This window comes from Pristiophorus japonicus, chromosome 21, assembly GCF_044704955.1.
Source record: "Pristiophorus japonicus isolate sPriJap1 chromosome 21, sPriJap1.hap1, whole genome shotgun sequence".
Classification (NCBI taxonomy): domain Eukaryota; kingdom Metazoa; phylum Chordata; class Chondrichthyes; family Pristiophoridae; genus Pristiophorus; species Pristiophorus japonicus.
The window spans coordinates 88,023,337-88,038,752 of NC_091997.1; the positions used below are offsets into that span (position 1 = coordinate 88,023,337).

General features: G+C 46.1%; 1 protein-coding gene across 1 annotated transcript in view; it reads right to left on the bottom strand.

The window, feature by feature from the left end:
* The window catches only part of roraa (RAR-related orphan receptor A, paralog a), a 112,617-nt gene that overhangs the window by 79,175 nt on the left and 18,026 nt on the right, over positions 1 to 15,416 (bottom strand). Inside the window, exon 2 of the mRNA XM_070863969.1 lies at positions 2,723 to 2,825. Coding sequence (XP_070720070.1) covers positions 2,723 to 2,825 — 103 coding nt within the window. The remainder of the gene's footprint in view (positions 1 to 2,722; positions 2,826 to 15,416) is intronic.

A 15,416-nucleotide genomic window follows, 5' to 3' on the forward strand; every position in this document is an offset into this window, starting at 1 on the left:
TAATTTCCCAGGATGCACCAGTAGCACCTAATTTACTGAATATTGGAATTTTTAAAAATCTTTTACCCTCTAGCCATTCCTGATCAGTTAGTTTATGAAATGTATTTCAAGAGCTAGAGGAAAGTTTCATGAGTTTTATTAAGATAAAGTTTATATTAAACAGGTTTGATTTTGCGGCCCCTACGGTAAAATGGTAAGTTCAGCTCAAAATTATTTTTAATAGGCTCTTAACAAGGTCATAATGACCTAAATTGCCTTCCCCACTGCTGCATGTCGGGTCTGTTTAGCGTTGGCAGACCCAGCATCTGGGAAAGTAGTGTGATGGCGGGTCCCGACCTCTGTCAATCATTTAAAATTTACCAGCTGACTCGCCACCGATCCTATCCTCTGAGTGCCAGCAATTCCAGCCTAAGTGTTTGTTGAAACTTCCTAAACTTGCCTTTCTTGCAGTGCACTGTTGAAACACATAAAAGATGGGGATTCCAGTCTCAGCATATCACTGGTTTTTGTGCCCAAGATATATTACGTATCAAATAATAACTAACAATTTAAGAGGGAATGCCCTTGGCAAATCATTACTTCAGCTGAAATCAGGAATAATTTAGCCATCTCACCCATGAAATGACCTTGTGTGACTCTGCCGTACACCGTGCTTACTGCCGCTGAGTTAGAAAACCAGTTAATGAATGGGGTGTGACCCTTCTGAGGGACTGTCCTATCGAATCACCTTCAAATATGGGAGAGGCTGGAGGAGCTGATTTTACAGGAGGCCTTCACAGAGATTTGTACCTTTGCAGAGATTTGACATCAAGCCAAGGAAACTGAGCAGAGTGCGGAATTGCTGTTGAGCACGACCGGAGTGTGCGGTGATGCACTTGATGAGTTTTGGAATTTACTCAAACGTACCTGATGCTTGAACAGTACATAAATGAACAAACATAAAACTACCTTGCTGTTTAAACATATATGTACAAAGATGCACCAATTAGAAGATTGCCAATGCACATCTCTGATGGCTCAAATTATCTCCTGATAAAATAATTGAATTATTCATCAATTTGAATTGAGTAAAGTAAGTAACATTGGAAAGCAGGAGTTGGATTTTCAGGCTTCTGCCGCCCCTGTTAGGCCCCGCAGAGGCTGCAATGGCGGTGGTAAACACTTCTGGGCGGGGAGGCCAGCTTCCAGCGCCCCACCAGGACTTTCAGTGCCGGTTTCGACAGGGCACGGAAGAAGCGAGCCGGTGTGCAACACCCCTGGTTGCGACACTGGCTCGACTTTTGGCTGCCGCCCGATCTGTAGAGCGGCCCCTGCTGGGACTGCCTGGGAAAGTGAGCAGTCCGAGCTGTAGCAGCCGCAGTGAGGTAAGTAATGTTCACCTTGTTATGTATGCAACTATGTAATACTTGCCACCAGAGGGCGCGACTGTTGGAGTCCTAATGGTCACCTGCACACACGTGCAGGGCCAGTATAAAAGGTTGGCTGCCATATTGTTTAGGCACTCTGGAGTTGTAATATCAGAAGACTAAGGTCACACTAAGTTTAGCTCACAGTACTCAGGCTCGTGGAGTTCTTCTATACATAATACACCTAAGTGGGACTGATTTTTATTTTTTATTGTTTGCAATTCATGTTGTGGTGTCGAGAGTTATTTAGTGGGGATGTTTTTGGTGTTTTTTCTTAAGGTTTTTTCTCCCCCCAGGCCTCTCTTACAGCGCTCCGAGGCCGACTGTTTAGCTCGGGATTTTCGCATGCTCAGCTGGCCCAGCACCTTAAGAGAAGTGTGGAAGCCTCCTTTAGCGCTCCGTCCCACACTCGGGGCCCAGCTGATGAATTTTGCTGACTGAGGCGCAAACTGTTCCTGGGCGCTAACTTTACCGTCCTGCCGTCATTACCACCCCAAAATGAGCAGAACCGAAAATCCAGCCTCAGGAATTTTGAATGATCAGATAATTTAAATGAAGAATCTTTGAAGTAAAAGTAGATAGTACATGCAATTCTGCTTGTAAAATATTTGCTTCATGCAGTGCCTATCCATCAAGTGTTTTCTCCACGAGTAACCTGGACTAATCCAACTCCTCGCTCTCTTTAATATTCCTCTTTTACGAACAATGCTCTAAGTTCCTTGTAAAAGAATTGATGGGGTCTGTTTCAACAACAGTGTGAGAGAGAGTTCCACACGCTAAACACTCAATGTGTAAATTAATATTTTCCACTTAAATAGTTTAATAGTTGTCTAAAATTTGTTCCCTCTTGACCATGTCACTAACCAAGCAAAATAATTATCACTGTTTATCTTAACTTGAAGACACCTATCTGCTTAACACTTTACCTTCTCAGTTCACGGCCACCATTTGTCTCTCAACCAACATCATTAAAACAGATTATCGGCCCATTTATCGCATTGCTGTCTGTGGGAGCTTGCTGTGAACAATTTGGCTGCCCCGTTTCCTACATTACAACAGTGACTCCATATCAAAAGCATTTATAAAGCCTTTCACAGCTGATGAAGTACAAGTTCTTTCTCTTTCTTGCAAACAGCTTGCTATCAATGCTGCCACACTCCCTTTAACACCCTGTGCTTTCATTTTATTAAGCCTCCAATGTGGCACTTTGTCAAAAGCCTTTTGAAAATTCATATACACAACATCCACAGCACTTTCTTTATCAGCACAGTTGCTCAAAGACCCCGAGTACTCTGTAGAAACAGGGTTCAGCCTACCTTGCAGCCTTCGCAAGTAATGACACCATAATGGATTCCTGATGATTTATCTCCACAGATCTTGCACGGGATAATTTCAATTTGAGCTGAAACAGAAGAATATAGGAGTTTAAACACATTTTACTTTCATAGGATCATAGAATAGTATAGCACAGAAGGGGGCCATTCAGCCCATCGAGTCTGCGTTGGTCCAGTTAGTCCCACTCCCTTGTCCTTTCCTCATATTCCTGCAATTTTTTCTCCTTCAAGTATTTATCTAATTTCAATAGCACCCTTTTGAAGGCTGCTATTGAACCCTATCATGCAGTGCATTCCAAATACTAATCACTCGTTGCGTAAAAATGTTTTTCCTCTCTGGTGTCCCCTCGGGTTCTTTTGCCAATCACCTTAAATCTGTGCCCTCTGGTTACTGACCCTTCAGCCAGTGGGAACAGTTTCTCTTTAATCACTCTATCTAAATCCTTCATGATTTTAAACACCACTATCAAAACTTCTCATAGCCTTCTCTGCTCCAAGGAGAACACCACCAGCTTCTCCAGTCTATCCACATTCCCTCATCCATTCAAGTAAATCTCTTCTGTACCCTTCTGTGAGATTGGTGTGTGTGAGGCTGAGCTGCAACACGGTTTGTAAATACAAGCAAAAGCCCTAGTTATCATTCAGAGGAACAGAATGAGTACTGTGCAAGGTTGTATCTGTGCGCACACACGTGGGGACTATTCTGTGAGCACTGCGTAAGGTTGTTTATATGTGAGTACATGCAGTTGGGGTGATTCACTCAGTATCTGTCACTGCTTGTGACAGACCTGTTTCTCGAGTAATGGCAACAAGACTGTTTGCTCTCAGGAGGTTGTCTGGAGGTGACTTGGAGAGAATGTTATTTCAGTAGACGTATAGGTTGTGTCCCTGACAGCAATACCACCAGACATCAGGGTCTGGAGTTTCCTCCCCATTCATGACCAGAGTCGCACGAAATCCAGCCACAAACCAATCACATGGCCTAAAAGATCGCAGAACTTTGGGCATGTGAGTTACCCACATAACTACAACACGCCCGATTCTCCTCCATCTTTTACGTCTGTCTGACGTCCAGACGCCTTTCCGCCAACAAAACTGACCATGCCCACAAACTGGCACAAACAGACCACACCCACAACACAGGCCACACCCACAATACCAGCATAAACAGACCACACCCACAACAGAGGTCCTGCCTGCAAAGCAGGCCACACCCACAATATCAGCATAAACAGACCACACCCAAAGCATAGTCCACACCCACAACACAGGCCACACCCACAATGCCACACCACCAACACAAACAGACCACACCCACACCATAGGCCACACCCACAATGCAGGCCACACCCACAACAGGCCACACCACCAACACAGGCCACACCCATAATACCAACGCAAACAGACCACACCCACACCACAGTCCACATCACCAACACAAACAGGCCACACCCACAAATCAGACCACACTCCCATAATACCAACATAGACAGAGCACACCCACAACACAGGCGGTGCCCACAAAACGCCCACAGCCACAATACAGGCCATGCCCACAAAACCAGCTCAAACAGACTACACCTACACCCACCGGACACACCCACAAAACATACCACACCCACAGAACATACCTACAGCACTGGCCCTGCCCACAAACCTGGCAACATCCACAAAACTGGCCACGCCCACAACACTGGCCATGCCCCTGACTCTCAAATGCACGTATCCTCCAATTGCACATGTTTGGAGAGTTTCAGCTTTGCAACCAGATTTTCAGGTGCAGCTGACACGGACATGACTTTAGCTTCTTGTGCTGTAAGTCTGTTCAACAATCCACTGCACTGTAGAGAGGAAACTTAACCAAACTATAATTCTCCTTCAAAACTTGGTACATGTGCCCTTGTGTCCTCAAGTTCTGCCCCAGTAAAATAAGTTAACTTTTATACTTACACGTATATTATTCATTTTAAAGATATGCATCATACTAATCTCACAATCAAGCATCTAAAAGAAAATCTAACTTAAAATAGCTGGAGAAAACATTCGGGATACAATCAAAGCACGTCTGTCTCATTGTGTGGACATTTCTTGGGATGATAGTCAGTCATGCAGGGAGATCCACTCTGGTAAGGTTAAACAGGGGCCACTGAATGGCCAGACTGCTTAATCCTGGCCGACAAACATTCTCTCCCTGGAACAGGCAAATGGGCATGAGATGCGGCTCCTCAGAGATCAGGTCGGAGGTGTACACTGACCCTCCCCTCCTACCCCATACACCTTTCCTTCTTCCTCCACCCTTCCTCCTCCTCCATGCACCCTCCTCCCCCCCTTCCCCTCCTCCTCCTTCCCTATCCAGTCCTCCCATCCTCCTCTCCACCTTCTCTCCTTTGTTTTATTCATTCACGGAATGTGGGCACCTGGGCAGGACCGGAACCAATGTCCTAGGGGGAGTGTTTGCTAGTGCTGTTGGGGAGGATTTAAACTAATATGGCAGGGGGATGGGAACCAATGCAGGGAGACAGAGGGAAACAAAAAGGAGGCAAAAGCAAAAGACAGAAAGGAGATGAGCAAAAGTGGAGGGCGGAGAAACCCAAGGCAAAGAACAAAAAGGGCCACTGTACAGCAAAATTCTAAAAGGACAAAGGGTGTTAAAAAAACAAGCCTGAAGGCTTTGTGTCTTAATGCAAGGAGTATCCGCAATAAGGTGGATGAATTAATTGTGCAAATAGATGTTAATAAATATGATGTGATTGGGATTACGGAGACGTTGCTCCAGGATGATCAGGGCTGGGAACTCAACATTCAGGGGTATTCAACATTCAGGAAGGATAGAATAAAAGGAAAAGGAGGTGGGGTAGCATTGCTGGTTAAAGAGGAGATTAATGCAATAGTTAGGAAAGACATTAGCTTGGATGATGTGGAATCTATATGGGTAGAGCTGCAGAACACCAAAGGGCAAAAAACGTTAGTAGGAGTTGTGTACAGACCTCCAAACAGTAATAGGGATGTTGGGGAGGGCATCAAACAGGAAATTAGGGGTGCATGCAATAAAGGTGTACCAGTTATAATGGGTGACTTTAATATGCACATAGATTGGGCTAGCCAAACTGGAAGCAATACGGTGGAGGAGGATTTCCTGGAGTGCATAAGGGATGGTTTTCTAGACCAATATGTTGAGGAACCAACTAGGGGGGAGGCCATCTTAGAGTGGGTGTTGTGTAATGAGAGAGGATTAATTAGCAATCTCATTGTGCGAGGCCCGTTGGGGAAGAATGACCATAATATGGTGGATTTCTGCATTAGGATGGAGAATGAAACAGTAAATTCAGAGACCATGGTCCAGAACTTAAAGAAGGTTAACTTTGAAGGTATGAGGCGTGAATTGGCTAGGATAGATTGGCGAATGATACTTAGGGGGTTGACTGTGGATGGGCAATGGCAGACATTTAGAGACCGCATGGATTCCTGTTTGGCGTAAAAATAAAAAAGGGAAGGTGGCTCAACCGTGGCTATCTAGGGAAATCAGGGATAGTATTAAAGCCAAGGAAGTGGCATACAAATTGGCCAGAAATAGCAGCGAACCTGGGGACTGGGAGAAATTTAGAACTCAGCAGAGGAGGACAAAGGGTTTGATTAGGGCAGGGAAAATGGAGTACGAGAAGAAGCTTGCAGGGAACATTAAGGTGGATTGCAAAAGTTTCTATAGGTATGTAAAGAGAAAAAGGTTAGTAAAGACAAACGTAGGTCCCCTGCAGTCAGAATCAGGGGAAGTCATAACGGGGAACAAAGAAATGGCAGACCAATTAACAAGTACTTTGGTTCGGTATTCACTAAGGAGGATACAAACAACCTTCCGGATATAAAAGGGGTCAGAGGGTCTAGTAAGGAGGGGGAACTGAGGGAAATCTTTATTAGTCGGGAAATTGTGTTGGGGAAATTGATGGGATTGAAGGCCGATAAATCCCCAGGGCCTGATGGACTGCATCCCAGAGTACTTAAGGAGGTGGCCTTGGAAATAGCGGATGCATTGACAGTCATTTTCCAACATTCCATTGACTCTGGATCAGTTCCTATGGAGTGGAGGGTAGCCAATGTAACCTCACTTTTTAAAAAAGGAGGGAGAGAGAAAACAGGGAATTATAGACCGGTCAGTCTGACCTCAGTAGTGGGTAAAATGATGTAATCAATTATTAAGGATGTCATAGCAGTGCATCTGGAAAATGGTGACATGATAGGTCCAAGTCAGCATGGATTTGTGAAAGGGAAATCATGCTTGACAAATCTTCTGGAATTTTTTGAGGATGTTTCCAGTAAAGTGGACAAAGGAGAACCAGTTGATGTGGTATATTTGGACTTTCAGAAGGCTTTCGACAAGGTCCCACACAAGAGATTAATGTGCAAAGTTAAAGCACATGGGATTGGGGGTAGTGTGCTGACGTGGATTGAGAACTGGTTGTCAGACAGGAAGCAAAGAGTAGGAGTAAACGGGTACTTTTCAGAATGGCAGGCAGTGACTAGTGGGGTGCCGCAAGGTTCTGTGCTGGGGCCCCAGCTGTTTACATTGTACATTAATGATTTAGACGAGGGGATTAAATGCAGTATCTCCAAATTTGCGGATGACACTAAGTTGGGTGGCAGTGTGAGCTGCGAGGAGGATGCTATTAGGCTGCAGAATGACTTGGATAGGTTAGGTGAGTGGGCAAATGCATGGCAGATGAAGTATAATGTGGATAAATGTGAGGTTATCCACTTTGGTGGTAAAAACAGAGAGACAGACTATTATCTGAATGGTGACAGATTAGGAAAAGGGAAGGTGCAACGAGACCTGGGTGTCATGGTACATCAGTCATTGAAGGTTAGCATGCAGGTACAGCAGGCGGTTAAGAAAGCAAATGGCATGTTGGCCTTCATAGCGAGGGGATTTGAATACAGGGGCAGGGAGGTGTTGCTACAGTTGTACAGGGCCTTGGTGAGGCCACACCTGGAGTATTGTGTACAGTTTTGGTCTCCTAACTTGAGGAAGGACATTCTTGCTATTGAGGGAGTGCAGCGAAGATTCACCAGACTGATTCCCGGGATGGCGGGACTGACCTATCAAGAAAGACTGGATCAACTGGGCTTGTATTCACTGGAGTTCAGAAAAATGAGAGGGGACCTCATAGAAACGTTTAAAATTCTGACGGGTTTAGACAGGTTAGATGCAGGAAGAATGTTCCCAATGTTGGGGAAGTCCAGAACCAGAGGTCACAGTCTAAGGATAAGGGGTAAGCCATTTAGGACCGAGATGAGGAGAAACTTCTTCACCCAGAGAGTGGTGAACCTGTGGAATTCTCTACCACAGAAAGTAGTTGAGGCCAATTCACTAAATATATTCAAATGGGAGTTAGATGAAGTCCTTACTACTCGGGGGATCAAGGGTTATGGCGAGAAAGCAGGAAGGGGGTACTGAAGTTTCATGTTCAGCCATGAACTCATTGAATGGCGGTGCAGGCTAGAAGGGCTGAATGGCCTGCTCCTGCACCTATTTTCTATGTTTCTATGTTTCTATCCCTAATTGCCCTCGAGAAGGTGGTGGTGAGCTGTCTTGTTGAATCCCTGCAGTCCTTGAGTGTTGTTAGGGAGGTAGCTCCAGGATTCTAACCCAGCGACTATGAAGGATGGCAATATATTTCCAAGTCAGAATGGTATACAACTCAGAGGGGAACGTGGAGGCGATGGTGTTCCCATGCGCCTGCTGCCCTTTTCCTTCTAGGTGGTAGAGGTCGCGGATTTGGGAGGTGCTGTCGTTAGAAGCCTTGGCGAGTTGCTGCAGTGCATCTTGTAGATGGTACACACTGCAGCCACGGTGCGCCGGTGGTGGAGGGAGTGAATGTTGAAGGTGGTAAATGGGGTGCCGATCAAGCGGGCTGTTTTGTCCTGGATGGTGTCGAGCTTCTTGAGTTTTGTTGGAGGTGCACTCATCCAGGCAAGTGGAAAGTGCTGCAATACACTCCTGCCTTATGCCTTGTAAATGCAGGAAAGACTTTGGGGAGTCAGGAGGTGAGACACTCGCTGCAGAATACCCAGCCTCTTACCTGCCCTTGAAGCCATAGTATTTATGTGGCTGGTCCAGTTACATTTCTGGTCAATGGTGACCCCCAGGATGTTGATGGTGGGGGATTCGGCGATGGTAATGCCGTTGAATGTCAAAGGGAGGTGGTTAGACTCTTGCTTGTTTGAGATAGTCATTGCCTGGCACTTGTGTGGTGCAAATGTTACTTGGCACTTATCAGCTCAAGCCTGAATGTTGTCCAGGTCTTGCTGCATGTGGGCATGGATGCTTCATTATTTGGGGAGTGAACACTATGCAATCATCAGCAAAAATCCCCACTTCTGACTTGATGATGGGGGAAGGCCATTGATGAAGCAGCTGATGATGGTTGGGCCTAGGACACTGCCCTGAGGAACTCTTGCAGCGATTTCCTGGGACTGAGATGATTGACCTCCAACAACCACAACCATCGTCCTTTGTGCTAGGTATGACTCCAGCCAGTGGAGAGTTTGCCCCCTGATTCCCATTGACTTCAATTTTACTAGGGCTCCTTGATGCCACACTCGGTCAAATGCTACCTTGATGTCAAGAGCAGTCACTCTCAACTCACCTCTGGAATTCAGCCCTTTTGTCCATGTTTGGACAAGGTTGTAATGAGGCTCCAGACCTCATTACAGCCTTGGTCCAAACATGGACAAAAGGGCGGAGCCCAAACTGAGCATCGGTGAACAGGTTAGCACCGTCAACGACACCTTCCATCACTTTGCTAATGATCGAGAGTAGACTAATTATAGAATCATATAAATTTACAGCACGGAAGGAGGCCATTTTGGCCCATTGTGTCTGCGCTGGCCAACAAAGAGCTACCCAGCCTAATCCCACTTTCTAACTCTTGGTCTGTAGCCCTGTAGGTTACGCACATCCAATGCACATCCAAGTTCTTTTTAAATGTGGTGAGGGTTTCTGCCTCTACCACTCTTTCAGGCAGTGAGTTCCAGGTTCCCTCTGGATGAAGAAATTTCCCCTCAAATCCGCTCTAAACCTATCAATTACAGATTGAACGTCCGAAATCCGGAAACCTTGGGACCGAGGCCGTTCCGGATTCCGGGTATTTCCGGATTTTGGAACGTCTTTGCCTGGGCCGAGGTAGGTGGGGTCGGGCAGCCAAGGTAAGTGGGGGGGGGGGGGGGGAAGAGAAGGGGCCAGAGCGAGGTTGGGCCGCCGAGGGCCGGGGCGAGATCGGGCCACTGATGGCCGGAACGAGGTAGGGGCAGAGCGAAGTCGGGTCACCAAGGCAGGGGGAGTCCGGATTTTGGAACATTTTCCGGTTTCTGGATGACCCCGCCATGGATTGGCCCGGTGTCCGGATTCAGGAACATTCCGAATTTAGGAACTCCGGATTTCGGACGCTCAACCTGTACTTTATCCATGCCACCTGATTATTGACTCCTCTGCTGAGGGAAATAGGTCCTTCCTATCCACTCTCTCTAGGCCCCTCATAATTTTATACACCTCAATTAAATCTCCCCTCAGCCTCCTCTGTTCCAAAGAAAACAAACCTAGCCTATCCAATTTTTCCTCATAGCTAAAATTCTCCAGTCCAGGCAACATCCTCGTAAATCTCCTCTGTACCCTCTCTAGTGCAATCACATCCTTCCTGTAATGTGGTGACCAGAAATGCACGCAGTACTCTAGCTGTGGCCTAACTAGTGTTTTACACAGGTCAAGCATAACCTCCCTGTTCTTGTATTCTGTGCCTCGGCTAATAAAGGCAAGAATTCCATATGCCTTCTTATCTACCTGGCCTGCTACCTTTTGGGATCTGTGGACCTGCACTCCAAGGTCCCTTTGTTCCTCTACACTTCTCAGTGCCCAACCATTTAATGTGTATTCCCTTGCCTTGTTAGCCCTCCCAAAATGCATTACCTCACACTTCTCAGATTGAATTCCATTTGCCACTGTTCTGCCCACCTGTCCAGTACATTGATATCTACCTGCAGTCTACAGCTTTCTTCTTCATTATCAACCACACAGCTGATTTTAGCATCATCTGCAAACTTCTTAATCATACTCCCTACATTCAAGTCTAAGTCATTGATGTACACCACAAAAAGCAAGGGACCCAGCACTGAGTCCTGCAGAACCCCACTGGAAACAGCCTTCTAGTCACAAAAACACCCATCAACCTTTGCTTCCTGCCTCCGAGCCAATTTTGGATCCAACTTGCCACTTTGCCCTGGATCCCATGGGCTTTTACTTTCGTGACCAGTCTGCTAATCAAAAGCCTTGCTAAAATCCACATACTCTACATCAAACGCACTACCCTCAATGACCCTCCTTGTTACCTCCTCAAAAAATTCAATCGTTAGTCAGACATGACCTCCCCTTAACAAATCCATGCTGATTGTCCTTGATTAATCCGTGTCTTTCCATGTTAAGATTTAACCTGTCCATCAGAATTTTTCCCAATATTTTCCCACCACCGAGGTTAGGCTTACTCGGTCTATCCCCTTCTCCTTTTTTAAACAAAGGTACCACATTAGCAGTCCTCCAGCACGACACCTGTAGCCAGATAGGATTGGAAAAATGGGATGGTAATTGGCTGGATTCGATTTGTCCTGCTTTTTGTGGACATACCTGGCAATTTTTCACATTGTTGGGTAGATGCTTGTGTTGTTGCTGTACTGGAACAGCTTGGCTAGAAGTGTGGTTTGTTCCAGAGTGCAAGTTTTCAGCACAACACCGGGATATTGTCAGGGCCCATAGCCTTTACTATATCCAGTGAGCTCCGCCGTTTCTTGATATCACATGGAGTGAATCGAATCGGCTGAAGAATGACTTCTGCAATGGTGGGGACGTCGGAGGAGGCCGATATATCCTCTGCCGCCCTCCTCTTCCTCCCCCACTCCTCCCCCTCACCCTCCGACTCCTCCCCTCTTCCTCCTCTGCCCCTTCCCTTCTTCCCTCCTCCCTCCCTCCACAACAACAACTTGTATCTATAAAGAGCCTTTAACATAGTAAAACATCTCAAGGCGCTTCACAGGAGTGTTAGAAAATAAAATTTGACACTGAGCTACATAAGGAGAAATTAGGACAGGTGACCAAAAGCTAGGTCAAAGTTGTAAGGGGCTTCTTAAAGGACGAAGGAGAGGTAGAGAGGCAGCGAGGTTTATGGAGGGAATTCCAGAGTTTAAGGCCGAGGCAGCTGAAAGCATAGCCACCAATGGTGGAGCGATTAATAGGAAATAGGTGGTCTTAGATGTGGCACGGATATGTGATCGGAAGCTCATTTCAGGATCAAATATATAACCAAGGTGCGAACACTGTGGTTCAGCCCTCCTCCCTTCTCTACGAACTGTTCCTGCTTTCTCCTATCTTCCTTGCTGCTCTCCCCTGTCTTCTAGCTCCAAAGACAGCTCGGGACCACCATGACTCTCTCTCTCTCTCACACTCACAGTGGGGTAATGAAAATTGGGAGAGATGTCTAACGCGCAGCTGAATCGACAGCACCCGTTTTACACTATCGCTCAACATCAAAATTATCCCCACACACTCTCCCATACACTCGCTCACACATTCTCTCTCCCTCCCACATACTCTCTCTCCCGCCCACACACTCTTTCCCACAAGCTCCCACACTCTCTCACAATCTCTCCCCTACACTCTCTCATGTTCTCTCTCTCTTTCTCACACACTCTCCTACAAGCTCCCACATTCTCTCTCTCCCACAAGCTCTCGCACTCTCTCACCCACACTCTCACATGTTTGTTCTCTCCCTCTCTCTTTTGGTGCAGTTACAAGGAGGGAGCAAGAGGGGGCAGTGTGGGTCTGAGAATTGCTGCATCCTTCCAGTTGTCAATTATTGCCAGGAGACTCCCAGGGGACGATTATAAACCTAACCCTTTGGCTTAAGTTCAGCTGAAATGTGCTTTGGGCAAAGTGTAAGTACATGTCATTAGTTCAGGCTGTGGCTTTCATGACATTTGCAAGACAGAAATGAATATGGTTCAGTATTATGATAGCCATGTTTTATTTTGTAATATTCTGGGAGAGAGCACCTGAGGGGAGCCAATGTGACAGATTGTTGGAAGCTAGTCTTGGTGAAACCACACTGATCTGCTAAAGGACCAGTCCGAAAGGCTTCTTTCTGTGTTTGGTTTGCTGTGAGGAGTTCAGGGAAAGATGGTGTCTGGGTCAGAGTTCAGCAGCTGGCACTGTGTCCGAGCTTTGTAGCTGCCTGTCCCCTGCAGTGTGACCTGAACTGCCCGTTACCAACAGCTCATCTGGCTAAGACTCTCTAATCTACAGCAGTGTCGGGCCCCAGGATGGAAGATGCATTTCCCCTTTCCATTTCCAGACTGACCTGCCGTGTGTTTTCAGAGTTTAGGATTTTGATCACAGTCTGTCTCAGTTTGACTGAGCGGAGGGGAAGATAGAAATCTCGCTCTCTGGGAATGAAATGGCCAATTAGATAAAGGAATCGATAAAAACTTACCACTGTGCACAAATTTTCAGTTACAAAAATGGCGCATTTTGCTGTTGCTCAGTGGGTAGCACACTCGCCTCTGAGTCAGAAGATTGTGGGTTCAAGTGAGCAGAAAAATCTAGGCTGACACTCTTAGTGCAATGCTGAGGGAGTGCTGCACTGTCGGAGATGCTGTCTTTTGGATGAGACGTTAAACCAAGGCCCCGTCTGCTCTCTCAGGTGGATGTAAAGTATCCCATGGCACTATTTCGAAGAAGAGCAGGGGAGTTATCCCCAGTGTCCTGGCCAATATTACTCTCTCAATTAACATCACTAAAACAGATTATCTGGTCAGTATCATGATGCTGTTTGTGTGTGCAGATTGGCTGCCGCGTTTCCTACATTATAACAGTGACTACGTTTCAAAAGTACTGTAAAGTGCTTTGGGATATCCGGTAGTCAATGAAAGGCGCCATATAAATGCAAATCTTTCTTTTTTCTCACGATACTGGCTATTGTGATGATTTCCTAAAGTTTTTTAATTTTCTCCGAAAGGTGCACCTAGAATTTCCATCACCGCACAGTACTCTCTTATGTTTTCCACCACAGCAATTTATGCAAATAGGCAGTTCTAGCTGTAAATGATGGGCACATGCCTGACACATTTGTATATATTGAGACCAGTATTCCTGGCCAGAATGGAGATGATTGGATAATTCCCTCCCGTCAGTCACACCTGGAGCCCGTACTGCTGCAAGTGACTGGGACTGATTTTACACACTGTTTGCTGCAGTTTATAGAGATTCTTTTTAAACAGTCTCTGTAAACAGACTTTGTGAATTTTGCTCTGTTTCTTGTAAAATGCACTTGTTTAACTAAGTCCTGCTGGCCGGAAGTCCTGCCCCGTCCCTGCCTCATTGGCTGACACAGTGGTGTCAATAATCACTGCTGTCAGTCACAAGAGGTACAAATGGCTCCAACGCCACCAGTCAATCAGCGCATTCGTCACAAGCAGCGCCCAACTAATCGACAGGGATCTCGTGTATGTAACTGTGATCTGCTACACGTTCCATTACACAGGTTATAACACCGTCATACTCACTCTGTATGAACGGGGGATGCTACTGAGTGAATCTTACTGGAAACGGCTTGCTTATGTATCAGCCGTGGCTCAGTGATTAGCACTCTCGCCTCTGAGTCGAAGGTTATGGGTTCAAGTCCTACGCCAGGAACTTGAGAACAAATTCCAGGCTGACACTCCAGTACAGTACTGAGGGAGTACCGCACTGCAGGAGGTGCCGTCTTTCTATTAGAGACCTTAAACCAAGGCACGAGGGTGTGGAAGTTCTTCCCAGTATCTTGGCCAATATTTATCCCTCAAACATCACTAAAAACTGATCATTATCAAATTGTTGTGCACAAATTGGCTGCCACGTTTCCTACATTACAACAGTGACTACACTTCAAAATTACCTTCATTAGTTGTAAAGCGCTTTGTGACGTCTTCAGGTTGTGAAAGGTGCTATAGAAATGCAAGTCTTTCTATTGCTGAATGTCCTGACTTTCAATGAAGTTCCCAACTATCAGCTTGGATCAATCGGTAACATTCTGGAAATATGTGTAATTTAGCGTAAATTGTCCTGACACAATATGGGTAGAAATTGAACATAGTGCAATTGGAGCATCCTACTGTGTGAGTGTTCAGGTTTGGAACACAACAGTAGTTGAGGAGTATCATACAAACTTACAGCACAGGAGGAGGCCATTCGGCCCATCGTGCCTGTGCCGGCTCATTGAAAGAGCGTTCAATCGGTCCCACTCCCCTGCTCTTTCCCCATAGCCCTGCAAATTTTTCCATTTCAAGTATTTATCCAATTCGCTTTTGAAAGTTATTATTGAATTGGCTTCCACCATCCTTCCAGGCAGCGCATTCCAGATCATAACAACTCGCTGTGTAAAAAAATTCTCATCACCCGCTGCCCTGGTACTTTTGCCAATGACCTTAAATCTGTGTCCTCTGGTTGACGACCCTCCTGCCTGTGCAAACAGTTTATCCCCATTTACTTCATCAAATCCCTTCATAGTTTAGAAATCGGAGGCAGTTTGAGTACAGATAGTCTTGAGCCAAGGGAATGAGGTCTTGCTTCGGTCCCCAGCGTGAGATGTGAGTGAGCTGTATT